The sequence below is a fragment of the Nannobrachium achirus genome (assembly GCF_963921795.1).
Source record: "Nannobrachium achirus genome assembly, chromosome: 4".
Taxonomy (NCBI): domain Eukaryota; kingdom Metazoa; phylum Chordata; class Actinopteri; order Myctophiformes; family Myctophidae; genus Nannobrachium; species Nannobrachium achirus.
The window spans coordinates 11,483,286-11,497,074 of record NC_137813.1 but is presented as its reverse complement, the minus strand read 5'-3'; the positions used below and the strand labels follow the sequence as shown (position 1 = coordinate 11,497,074).

General features: G+C 42.6%; 1 protein-coding gene across 1 annotated transcript; it reads right to left on the bottom strand.

Annotated features, from left to right (window-relative positions):
* Positions 1–6,243: 6,243 nt before the first annotated feature.
* aimp2 (aminoacyl tRNA synthetase complex interacting multifunctional protein 2) lies at positions 6,244–12,962 on the bottom strand. The gene is made up of 5 exons (XM_080724095.1): positions 12,707–12,962; positions 10,305–10,541; positions 8,509–8,743; positions 7,573–7,854; positions 6,244–7,221 (listed from the first exon to the last, which is right to left on the bottom strand). The coding sequence occupies exons 1-5, from the start codon at positions 12,842–12,844 to the stop codon at positions 7,106–7,108; spliced, it is 1,008 nt and encodes a 335-aa protein (XP_080580221.1). The 5' UTR covers positions 12,845–12,962; the 3' UTR covers positions 6,244–7,105.
* Positions 12,963–13,789: the final 827 nt, after the last annotated feature.

Below are 13,789 nucleotides of genomic sequence, written 5' to 3'. Positions count from 1 at the left end.
ATTTGTACACTGTCAGAGTTAAAGGGAGACCTTTAAATGTAAAAGTTTGAGAAACACTGCGTTAGGGCACGGTCAAACCGCACTTTTATTCTACCTGCGAGGACGGATTCTGCCGATGCATTTCAATGGCAATGGAAACGCAGATGGCAGCAAACCGCTCCATTGCCATTAAAATGCGTTGGCAGTATCCGCCCTCATAGCTAAGAATAAAAGTACGACGTGACCGTCTGTGCCCTTAAGAGGGGAATCGTTAAGAAACCGGGAATCGTTCAAATCAAATCCTGTAAAGCGTCCCCATAACCCTAGTTATTTAGTTAAGAATACTCGTTAACACTTTTCCGTGGTTAAATGTTTCACGGAAATTCCACAGAAGTACTTCAGTTACTTTTCAACCTGCCATCCCTATTTTTGGGCATGTCATTAGGTGAACCTAAAAGATTCTGAAGATTATAACGGCCAATATAGCCGGCGATCTCTAAAGCCCCTTTTCCACTGCAAGGTGGAACCAGAACTTGGTTCTGGTTTTGTTTCCATTGTGTACGGCCCGGTTCCAGACGAGGTTCCTGGAACCTTTTTTAGGTCCTGCTCCTGAGGTAGATTAACTAAACTTGAGTTCTGGGAACCTATGGGCGGGGCCAGCATCGCTGCTGCTCTTTTTTGGGACCTTCCCAGTTAGTTCTGGTTATATGGAAACGTAAGCAGAACTTGGTTCTGGAACTTCACAGGTTCTTGAAAGTTCTTGGTTTTGGAAAGTTCTGGTTCTAGTTCTGGGTTGGCCCTACAGTGGAAATGGGGCTTTAAGCTTATAGATCTGCTCTACTTTTCTTTTTTTTTGCTATACTTTTCCATGACACTACGACTATGTTAAACAGGGCATTATTAAATCTACGGGAGAAAAGACATAAGAAAAGGAAAAGACAAAAATTGGAGATAGAAGATTTCTGCCCGACAGTGACGACGTGTTTTTTTCTTTTCTTTATTTGCTTTCTCGTCGATACTTTAAAAAAAAATCTTCTTGTCTTGAACCGAAGTTTCACTCTGAGGAGGACTGAAATTATCTTCTTTTTTTTTATACGTTTTATTGTGATTTTACGTAACTTCGGGGGAAGGGGGGGAGGGAAGGGGGAGGGCTGGGACAAACGAAGCGATTCCGTCTATGAGGTAGAAGCTAGTTTGTGTATTATATGCTGTTGTGGACAGAATACACACATTATAATGTTCTGTACGTTCTTTGGTATTTTACTTTGAAAAGAAAAGAAGAAAAAAAACAAAGGAATGACATTGTTCTCTCTGTGTCTTCTTGGCCTTTTTGTTGGGTTTGTTTCATTTAAAAAGGATCGTTGTGGGCGGGGCGGGGGAGGGGGCGGTCTGCAGGGGTGTCGCACCAAATTCTGGGCCCTGGGTACAAGGATTCACTGCGGCCCCCCATGAATGTTCTTCATGAGAAGGTTTAACCCGTTTAGACTGGGAACGCATTATTTTGTGCTTTAACTAGCAGATATACAGCGTGGCACTCGGTACCACACTGTGAGCGCTGCGCTGCGAGCTTGTAGATCTGCTATTTTTGAAAAATCGTGAAAATTTGTCTTTCAAATATTTAAAATCCTTCTAAGATTTTTTGAAAAATCCATGTTAATGTGTCAGTGGTGCTCAAATTGTTCATGTGAAGGATCCCCAAAATGATATGTATTTGGCCACGGGCCCCGCTCCGTGCCGCTCTGTGAGCTTGTATATCTGCTATTTATTTTCAATAGCTAAAGTATCATTTTAAAGTCCACCTTGGGCCCTATTAACTCAGTCCCACTCCCCCCCCCCCCCCCCCCCCCCTGTGATGCCCCTGGGTGTCTGGAACAGAGAAGAGAAGGATCAGGTTACTCGGGTTATGGGGAGGAATCGCTCCCATAAATGAATGCCTGTTTGCATGCTGCCAGCGAAGTACCTATGAGAGTGTAATCCCCATTCCGCCAATGTATGTCAATGGGAATGGAGTGGTTTGTCGGTAGAGCAGGGGTCTTCTACAGGGGGTCCTCAGATGTACTACAGGGGGTCCTCTAATCTTTGTGTGATAGAAACCTTTTTTCTTCTTTTTTTATATTAACTCCTTGAACCGTAATGTCCATATTTTGAGAACTTAAAACCAAAAATAGCAGATCTGAGAGGCGTTGTGAGCTTGTAGATCGGCTATTTTTGGCTTAGAGGGGACAAATAGCAGACTAAGTACAGAGTGAAAGGTCAAGTTTATTAAGTATTGACGGTTAAAGTTGTTAAATATCTGAAAACACAAATTGACATGAATCCAAAATACACTGATGATCGATTAAACTATATGGAACTATATGAATCTATGAAAAGGTTGGGTTGGGGGGGGGGGTCCCTGCTTCATCTCTCTCTCAGCTAAGGGGTCCTTGGCCTGAAAACGTTGAAGTTGAGTAACTCTGCGTGCCGTGCAGACTTAGCTTTTATGCTGGAGCAGATAAATTATTCGGTTTATTCGGGAGTAGTGGAGAAGAGGTCCAGTAGTTTGGTTGCGCTCGGGTGTTGTGTTCTGAAAATGGTAGATCTACAAGCTCGCAACGCATCACAGCTTGTAGATCGTCTATTTTCAGCATGCAACCATGTATAAAATCAGCCTTTTAATTACGACGCCATCAAGGCCAGCCAAAATACATTTTAGTCGACAAAATCAACTGTTGATTTAGTCGACTAAAACCAGTACAACCACAGTCTTTTATACTGTTGTACTGGGAGCTGACTAGTGTTTAACGTAAACAAAAGTGAACTGCAATCTGGTTATGTCAGTAAAAGAGAAGCCACGCAGTAACCAGCAGGGTTCCTTCCCACACATCTTTACCAATTCATTTCCAAAACTTTTCCAGAATATTTAACCTGATTTCCAGGACTATATAACAATAATTCAGCTCAATAATGAGTCACTTACTCCTATGTGCAATGCCCAAAGACAGGTAGTGTATGCCAGTGGTTCTCAACCTTATTAGGCCGTGACCCCCGAAATAATCATTTGAACTGGGGACCCCGGCACCCTGACGAGCACTAAGAGTTGAGGAACGTTTTATTGTGAAAATAGCCGATCTACATGCTCACAACGGGCGTTGTGAGCATGTAGATCTGCTATTTTCACAATTGCTGCCTCTAATATTTGACAATTTGGACAATGTTTAATTTGTCATTTCAGAGGTATTAACAAAATCAATAACCAAAGACAATGCAATGAATGCATAGCTATTTTTCCAGGACCCTTGATCAATTCCAAAACCTTTCCAGTACTGGAAAAATATTTTTCTAATTTCCAGGAATTTCATGACCGTGGGAACCCTGAACCAGATTACATTAGAATATAGGTCATCATTGGCTTGATGACAGACTGTTGGGATATATTCGTCACCTTGCTAAAATAATGGCCTGTGTAATTTTTTTAGGAAATTAATATTTTTGGCCTAAATCAGCTCTTCATGACTGACCACAATTTCCTAAGTCAAATCACAAATTGGCCTCAATCAGTTCATCCTCTTATGTAACTGACAGATAGCATTATTTTATGTCATTGGTACATGTATTGCTAACCTTTTGGGTGAAATGCTTAAAGGGGAGAACCACCCATTTTCAACATTGAACCATGTCATTAATTTTCAACAATGAACCATGTCATTAATATAACGCTTTGAGTTATGTGGAAATAAGAAAAAGTACTTTGTTACTTCACACCACCGATAAGCCTTATTCACGGCCCGCCCACTCAGCAAATTTCTCAGCATCCCCCGGGTGCTGACATCAATTTAGAAGGGGAAACTATAACAGAAATAGCTGGACTTAAAGCCAACAAATCATTATTTCGAATGGTAAAGTAAATTTTAATGCTTTGTGCCTTTTACTATCTTGTGTTCTTGATCATGCTAGCCGTATTTTATACTTTACTATTCGGAAATTGCATTACATTTGCAATTTCTGTGTTAACTCTATAGGCTATAGTAGGATTTTCCCCTTCAAAATGTGACTTCAGCACCCGGGGATGCTGAGTGGGCAGGCCGTGAATAAGGCTAATTAGGGGGTAATCCAACATATTAATAGATAAGATAATGTCGGTTGATAGTGCTGTTAAACAACTATTAGTCAAGGAATATCATGGGAATCATGTAAAATGTATTCACCAATGTGTTATAACACATCTAACCTAAGTTTGAAATGCAATTTCCCCTAGAGGAATTTTTGACAGCTGCTTTACTATATAATACAGGAATCTGCTCTAAGTAGCATGTGAGGGGTCAAACTAGTTTTTTATTTTCTATTATGAATCCATTGCAACTTTCTTTTTTTGCAAGAAAAACACTCCACGGGTTAATGTCTTCTGAATATCTGATGATATTCCATGTCATCAGATGATACTGTGGTTTTGGAATGCCTACCCTGCCCCTTAGTGGACAAAGTAACACATTTCATGAGAATCAGCTTAATTTTAAGTGTAATCTTTGGAAAACGTTTGGAAAAACAAAACCACACACACTTCAAAAAGGTCCAACCTGGAAATGTTAATTTATTAGGAAATAAATTGCTACAAAGTTATTTTTTTCTTATCCATACTGCACATTAAGTAACGTCTACTGAGGCACAAGGTGGGTGGGAGACATATTGTACAGTGTTTTAGTGTTCATGTGTCAATTGTTTTGTACACACATGGTGATTCAACAGCATTTGTACTAACAAATACCAGTGGTGGACACTAACAAGAGTACATTTACTTGAGGCATGTTGTAGAATGGCTATTTTCACTGTTGAAATTCACTAAGAAAATGTACTTTGTACCCTCGTAGTAGTAGTAGTAGTAGTTGTTCACCCCCTGAAAAATTAAGTTATTTTCTATCAAGTACACACCCCATGAAGCCTGATGAATGAATTGATGCGGACCTTTTTAGTTTTTGTCTCATTCCTAAACCGATAGTTTGATGACAGGCGGAGTCTCCTACAAGGAGACATTAACATCTTTCAATAAATTATTGTCTGACCCTACGTTTTAACAGCGGACGACTCTGGGCGATGTCGTCCAATATTTTCATGTTTTTTTTGGGGGGCGACGTTTTCCACCATGGCCTGCTATCGGCAGTAGTAGCCAGGGTTCCACTGACAACAACGCACTTCCCGGAAAATGCGCCTGGCCGTCGCCCGCTGTTATGAGACAAAAAACCATGAAATCAAGGCTTCGTGTAACACCTTACTTTTATTTTACCAACAGCAGTATGAGGGCGTATTCTGCCAATGGATTTCAATGGAAATGGAGCTTTTGCTGCCAAAAAAATTAAAACACTCCGTTCCCATTGAAATGCATTGCCAGAATCCACCCTCATGTAGAATAAAAGTGTGGTTTGACCATGCCCTCATGGGGTTGTTTCTTCAAGTATTTTGTAAAAGCATGTGCTTTCGAATACTTGAGTGTATATTTTTTTAAATCCAAGTACTCCAGCACGTTAACGCGATAAGAAATGTTGAGTATTAGGATCGATTCATACTCCACTTTTAGAGCCCAATTTATTTCGGTTCGGCTCTGCCTAAACTATGAAATGGTGTCCTCTGAATGACGCCATATCATAGTTTAGACAGAGCCGAACCGAAATAAATTAGGCTCTAAAAGACTGAGCAACTTTCACCACTACTACGTGATTCTTTGCCTCTGGGGTTTTAGTAGGTTGTTGTTGTCCACCACTGACACATCTGCACGCTGCCATCCACACAACAGTTGCCTTTAGGTTCCCTTTTCTTACTGGAGCAGCAGGGTGGCAACAACAACACACAGGACAACACACATTAGTTCAACCCTGCACTGGTACAGTTGTCACCTGACGTTTAAAATGGTGTTAATTAACACTTCCTTATTGTTAACCAAGTTGAAATCCCAACAGTATATACTTTACTCTGTAATAGCCGATCTACAAGTTCGCGAGCTCGTAAGTCGTCTATTTTTCGGTAGGTCGGCAAATATTAGAACTTTTTCCACACATTTCTGAACTGAACTGATACGGGCTCTGTGCCCAACTGTAGTCCAGGGTTTTTCCAGAAGATGGCATACCGGTATACAGTAGTCCCATAGCTTTGTTTGACAAAGATGCTTGATTTAGGAAGAAATGCTTTGTCACTTCAAACTCGTCAGATCTAGCAAACATCCTATGATCACTGTTGCTAGATCTCACAAAGAGTGCCTTTGCTGGGACAGAGAAAGATCGATAGCAAAGTAGATTTTCTCCCGATTTGTCTCTGAAAAATTGTCATTTTAGTGTTTCAGAATGTTCAGAGGATTAACAGGAAACGGGTACCAGTACCGCCACCTTCTGAAAAACAAAACCTGGGACTAAATGTTATTAGCCTGGGATCCAGACCTGATTCGCTACGTTAGTCTTTTTCTCACTTCACTTCTCAGTCTGGCCAGGGTCCTTTTTTGACTCGTATTTACATTACATGGGAAAGTCAGGAAGTGACTCAAGTTTTACATTGGACAACACTGGTCCCACCCCCTCCACAGACACTCGTTTATTATATTCACTCGTTTGCACCCGGATAAAGGAGGCTTTCCGACTGTAAAGTTGAGTGAGAAAAACACAAAACCCAGAACGTAGCTAGCAGGCTGTATCCCAGGCTAAACAGTTAAGCGTCATTCCCACGGCTCCGGGCACAATAAAGATAAAAAAATATCAAAATCGTTCTCAACTGAAGTGGATGGTACCGTCCTGTTGTCGGCAGGATGGCAATTGTTGTTAATAATTATCGTCAAAGTTATCTTTATCGTGCCTGGTGGGAATGACGCTTCACGCAGAGAGCCTATATTCTGAACTCAATTTACTTGAACTGAATTGACTGAACTGTCAGTTATTATTATTGTCATTATTTAGTTATTCTAATGCCCTCTGGGACTCTCTGCAACACAGAGCTCCATGGGGGGGGGGGGGGGGGGGGCAGACAGCGCTCGGATGAGAGGCAGGAGGAGGAGGATGAGGAGTCCGGTGGGCTCGGCAGAGTGCTGTGGTGGTGGTGGGTGAGGTGATGATGACTCCTCGGTCAGGGTGTGGTGGTGGGTGGGGTGATGATGACTCCTCGGTCAGGGTCACTGCAGCAGCAGGTTGACGCCGTCGAAGTGGCCCAGGTTGTCACAGGCCTTCAGCCACCTCAGGACGTTGGCGGGGGACGCCGACATGTCCACTCTGTCGCCCTGGAGGGCGGCTGTCAACAGGCACAGAGGTTTAGTTGAATATCATGGAGGTTTAGTTGAACATTGGGAACATACGATATTATCACGATAATGAAAACATCCATTATCCTGGGGTGGAACAATTGCCAAAATCTACAAGCTCACAACACGATAATCTGTACATTGAAGCCAACGACAAAATGTGACATAGCTCTGTTTACACAATGTTGTACCCCATCCCAACTGTATGTAAGTTCCCAATTTTCAACTGTTTTCATTATATCTTGATACTTGCTTTGGCAATGTAAACGTATGTCTTCTCATGCCAATAAAGCTCCCTTGAATTGAATTGAAAATTTTAAAATTAAGCCATCCACACTCACCGCTCTGCAGGGTGCAGCAGTAGCAGGCGATGTCTGCCAGGGTGAGCTCAGGTCCACACAGCCAGGGGTTCGAGCCCAGCGCGGCGGTCAGCGCGCGGCGGTCCTTCACGCTGCCCTGAGCCAGCTGCCAGAAGGCCGTGTCCACCCAGCTGTCCACCAGCGTGGCAGTGCCCGGGTCAGAGGGGTACGGTGCCAGCAGGCGGTACAGGAAGCGCGCCACGCTGGCCTCGCCCTCGATGGGACACATGTTCTGCACGCTGAACTTCATCTGCAGCTTGGGCACTGTTGGGTTGGCAGAGCAGAGTAGGGACAACAGTTACATTTTAATAATTGATTTGAACACATTTTGATGCCATTGATGAGTATTAGGGATGTCATGATTCCGATTTGAATCGCGAATCAAACCGAAATTGACATTCGATTCAGTGAATCTAAATCACAACCCGAATCACGATTCACTTCCGTGCATGAAAATGTCAGTTGTTAGGGCATAAAACCCAAATTTGATATGGTTTATGTTAAACCTTTTGTTATTCTCATTCTCATTTGTTATTCAAATAAAAGTGACTTATTGAGAAACTGTAACTGTAACTGTCTTCTTTATAAATCAAGACAGTAGCCTAAATTAACCCATTTAGGCCTAGAATTATTGAATAGCCCGAAAATACACATTAATCCAACATACACTGATGACAGTGCTGTCAAACAAGTCTATGCTGAAGAATTCTATGAACATTTTTTATTTGCAACACAATTGTATACAATGGGGGTCCCTGCTTCATCTCTCTCTCACCTAAGGGGTCCTTGGCCTGAAAACGTTGGAGTCCCCTGTTCTAGGACCTAGAGAGGGGAGATCATTCCCCCAAAAACAGCAGATCTAACAACGTGACGCCGATATGCAACGTGAGCTTGCGCCTGTCTCCCTGGCAGCCTCACCGTCTTTCCATATGAGGGTGAAGCCCAGCTGGAAGCGCTGGCGGTCGTAGCTGTCTCTGTGCGGCGGGCCCAGGCAGGACAGCAGCCTCTGGGGGACCCCCGACACGGAGGAGTGCACGTGCACCGTGGACAGGACCCTGTAGCGCTGGCACAGCAGGGAGTGCAGCACCAGCAGCGTGAGCGGAGGCTGGGCCGGGTTGGCGTTGATCACTATGTCGCGCAGGGCACCCATGTCCTGTGGCAAAGGGAAAACATACGTTGATCCAGGGTTCCCACCCATCTTTACCAATTAATTTTCAAAACTTTTCCAGAATATTTAACCCGATTTCCAGGACTATATAAGAATAATTCTGTTCAATAACGAGTCGCTTACTGCTATGTGCAATGCCCAAAGACAGGCAGTGTATGCCAGCGGTTCTCAACCTTTTCAGGCTGTGACCCCCGAAATAATCATATTTGACTGGGTTAGTAGAGGAATTTTGTATAACACGGTTCTATTGTGAAAATAGCCGATCTACATGCTCACAACGCCTCGCGTTGCGAGGCGTTGTGAGCATGTAGATCGGCTATTTTCACAATTTCTGCCTCTAATATTTGACAATTTGGCCAATGTTTAATTTGTCATTTCAGAGGTATTAACAAAATCAATAACCAAAGACAATGCATAGCTATTTTTTCCAGGACCTTCCAGGACCCTTGATCAATTCCAAAACTTTTCCAATACTGGAAAAATATTTTTGTAATTTCAAAATATTTCAGGTGCAGGGCACCCATGTCCTGCGTCAAAGAAAAGCACATACAGGTCTGTTAGTGAGGTAGTAGGCACAGTAGGGATGGGACGGACGGTAGGCGTTATTATCATTTATCGTCATAAAAAAAGAGATTTAATTTGGCGTGATATCGTCCTTTGTCATGCACTGGGATCAATTCACCTTCTATTTGCTGAGCTGCATATCCGGTACCACTTAAACCCTTTATAATTGGTAAAAGGTACTTATAATATACATGCTTGATACAGTCTTTTTTTCACTCTCTATCAAATGTCTTTGGCAAAAAATAGCCGATCTACAAGCTCACAACACGTCGCGTTTGCAACGCGTTGTGAGCTTGTAGATCTGCTATTTTTTGGCAAATGTTCCGCGGCAGGAATTTAATGGATTTTGATTATCGCGGTAATATTGTAAATCACGATTTCTTTTGTCACAATCATTGTGATATGAAATTTTCATATCGTCCCATTCCTAGTAGTAGGAACCGTGTGAATCAATAAACCTGCATCTCTCATTTGGTGATAATACATTTATACAGCGAGCTTAAGACATTCTGATATCCTCACTTTTACAGAATGTTACGTTATTTAGGTAGCATGTGAGTCTAAACAGTGGAGCGCACAATGGAGCCATCGAAAATCTGGTAAATACAATATGAAAAAGCCTGATGGCAGTCAAAGTGTAAATAGCAGATCTACATGCTCACAACGCCTCGTGTTGCGAGGCGTTGTGAGCATGTAGATCTGCTATTTTCACAATAAAACTGTGTTATACAAAATTCCTCTACTCTCTTCAAATATGATTATTTTGGGGGTCACGGCCTGAAAAGGTTGAGAACCACTGGCATACACTACCTGTCTTTGGGCATTGCGCATTGGAGTAAGCGACTCGATATTGAGCTGAATTATTGTTATATAGTCCTGGAAATCGGGTTAAATATTCTGGAAAAGTGTGGGAATCCTGTAGTGAACAGTAAATCGTACTACATGTGGTTTCATGTTCCCAGGAAGGCGTGTTAACTCCCACCTTGCCCAGCAGAGCGTCCAGGTCTGCGGTGCCCCTGAAGGCGGCGTTGAGAGGGGAGGAGGAGGAGCCAGTGGGGCTGTGGGCGGAGCCGGACAGGCTGCTGCTGTCCAGGTCAGCGTCGGGCGTTGCCACCGTCTTGGCCAAGCCGTCCACGGCCGCCTTCAGCTCGTACAGCCTCCGCATGATGTCGTCCTGACGCGTCTCCAGAGCTCTGATGGCCGGGTCCACCTCTCCATTCTGATTGGACGAGAGGAGAGGAGAGGAGAGACGGTGAGAGGAGAGGTGAATGCAACATGGTCATGCCGACTGAAGACGTTTTAGTGCCTTTTCTAGCACTCCTACGTCTGTCTGTCTGTCCCACGCTTCCCAGAACCCAAACCGGTTCTTTGCCGGTGGAAAAGCGCCCACAGTGTCTCATTGGTGGCCTGTGGAATGTGGACAGTTCAGAAACCTGCCTGCCTACCGACCAATGACATCATCGATGGGGATTTCAAGCTAATAGAAACTTTTAGCCTTTCTCTTCCTGGAAAGTTAGCATGCTGAAATAGAAGCCATTTTTCTGAACTTTCCACAGTCCTCCTCTGAGACACAGAGGTGGCCCCTTTTCCACCGGGGTTGAACCGGTTTGTCCGCCCCCCTAATTCTATTTTTTTCTTGCCCTGAACTGGGAACCAAAGTGAGCCTGTCACTATTCTACAGGTTTGGAAGATGCTGTTGCAAGGACAAAAACAAGCGAAGAATCGTCATAAAGAAAAGAAAGGGGAACTGTGTATCTGTCATTGAATTTCACACATGAAACGGATGTTTCGACCGGTCAAATTCGACACATGGCGGGGGGGCAGGCCTGGAATCAAACCTGCAAATAGCAAAAATAGCAGATATACAAGCTCATGAGCTTGTAGATCTGCTATTTTTGAAAAATCACAAACGCTTCTGCAAAACCTTCAATATATTGCTACTGGGGGGTCCCTGGAACAAAATATATTGAGATGGGGGTCGGCAGTTTTTCAAAAACCTTATAAGGATTTAGAGGAAATTTATAGAATTGGGTCAATCTATTCAAAGATTGCTATGAGCTTGTATATCTGCTATTTCTTTGACTTTGAATAGCCAAAGTATAAAACAAAATGGTTAAAGCAGTTCAAATCAAAAGTGACACAGGTGCATTCAAACTAAAGTGATGGAAAAACGGGCCACTGAGCTATGCCGGCCACAAAATGCAATGGTTCTGCTTCTGGTGGAAATGCGGGCCGGTTCTGTGAAAGCACCAAGGTTCCAAGAATCAAAGAATAGTACAGAACTAGAACCACAGTTCTTTAGGTGGAAAAGGGGCCAGAGTGACTTGCCATCTTGTGAGCATGAGCATTAGAGAGGACAGTGTCATCATTATGGGCAAAAAACTGAGCTTGTGATATCAAAGTAGTATCAAACAGATATAGGGTTCTTAAGTGGTTAAACTGTTACTTGTTTTTTACTCTGACCCCCTGGAATATGCTGGGGGTCCCAGGACCCCACTTTACAATTACAATTTAGGCATTTAGCAGACGCTTTTAATCCAAAGGGACTTACAATAAGCAGGCAATACATCAATATAATAAGAACCACTGGTATTTAAATATCAAACAAAAAGACACAGCATCATAAACTTAAAGGGGAAGACCACCCATTTTCAATATTGAACTATGTCATTAATATACTTTAGAGGAGTTGTGTGAAAAAGGAGTTGTGTTGCCTAGAACTGGAGGATTGAATTGCAAATCACAATGTGATGACATGATGACATCACACCATTGTACTTTACAATACAAACCCCAAAATCAATCCTCCAGTTCTAGGCAACACAGAAGAGGGTTTATTATTTCCACACAACTCCTCTAAGGTATATTAATGACAATGTTCAATATTGAAAATGGGTGGTCTTCCCCTTTAATGAACTTATTTTGAACTGTAGCCTATTCCATGGAGCCCACACCTACTAAACAAACACCAAACACACACAATATGAACATGTCAAGCTCAAAGCAACGCATCATGCAAGCAAAACAACAAGACCTTTCATGATTGCCTGTTGTCATCAAGTTGAATGTGTCACTGACTGTCAAAACATTTTGTGACACAAATGAGATGACTGATGAAGATGATGACGATGCTGATTGCATCATCCAGACCCTGATCTAAGACAGTATAGCTTGCAGCTCCTCTACTATAATATCCTAGCAAGCGAAAGTGACGTGCTAACGTGGCTAAAACAAGCTAGTAGTTTAAAAAGGGCATAATAAATTAAATAATTTATCATAATTAACTAAAATAAAAACTCAAAATAAGCGGTGACCACTGCTATACGGTGGTCTGCCGATGATCGATCGCCTATAATTCTGGGTTTATTATTGATGATTAGTTACCTGAACAGACGCGTGTTGTCGGCCCTGGCATGGCTGTGATGATGTGTTCCCAGCAGAATGGTGTATGTTTGTCACTCTGTACATGCAGGAAGGCAAGTCAACCTGCACGTCCCCGCACACGGGCTTTACCTGGTACATGGTGGCCTGGTGGGAGGGTCCTTTAATGGAGGTTAAATAATAAAACTATGTGAAGTTAAAATGTGAAAGTGTCTCCTGTGGAGGAGGTGGTGTTCACTGAAGATGACAGACAGCAGCAGCAGCCCGGCGTGGAGGAGGAGGAGGGCTCTGTGAGCAAATCTTGGCTAGCAAATATAAGACTTCCGGTTGTCGATCTCTTCAGAATAAGAGTACCCCTTAAGCCAGTGTTTCTCAACCACTGTGCCTGGGGACCTTTGGTGTGCCCCTGAGAAGGGTCAAGTGTGCCCCTTGAACCTGCTCGAAAGCCAGTATTGTATTTATCATTATCAAAAATGATTTAAAACTAGTGAAAACAGCCGATCTACAAGCACACAACGCCTCTGCTTGTAGATGTGCTGTTTTCACTACTGTTGTGCGACAGCCTTGTATGACGAAGCAGGGCTTTACTTTGCGAAAGAACGTACACATTTGATACAAGGATTCTTCCCGACAGTGACGATATTCACAGTCACACCCCCGTATTGTTGGTGTGCCCATGGATTCTTGGGACATGAAAAGCGTGCCCATGCAGAAAAAAGGTTGAGAATCACTGCCTTAAGCCATTGAAAAACGGTTAATTTGTATATGATATACACATTAAAAATATAGATTAAGCATTTAATTGAAGCTATACAACGAAAATTATGTTTCTGTGTAAAAAATAAAGTTTTAATGACAAAATAAATATAGACCTACATCTAAATAGATAAATGCTGTTCAATGGAGTACATAGCCTTTACAAATTGGACACTGGACAGGAGACGGCTCTTCGTGTCGGAACTTCTGAGGCTTAATTTATATTTGTAATGTGCATAGTAATTTACAAATCCATAGTTTTTTAATAGCATTACTAGCATTTTATTTTGAAGGCAAAATAATCAAACCGAAAGTCTTAATTTTTTCATG

Bases quoted from the DNA above. Each gene is read 5' to 3' on its own strand.
- aimp2 (XM_080724095.1), bottom strand. From the start codon at position 12,844: ATGTACCAGGTAAAGCCCGTGTGCGGGGACGTGCAGGTTGACTTGCCT. The intron at 8,744-10,304 runs GTGGGAGTTAAC...CCTTTGCCACAG, and splicing joins TGGACGCTCTGCTGGGCAAG to GACATGGGTGCCCTGCGCGA. The intron at 7,855-8,508 runs GTGAGGCTGCCA...CCAACCCAACAG, and splicing joins CACCCTCATATGGAAAGACG to TGCCCAAGCTGCAGATGAAG.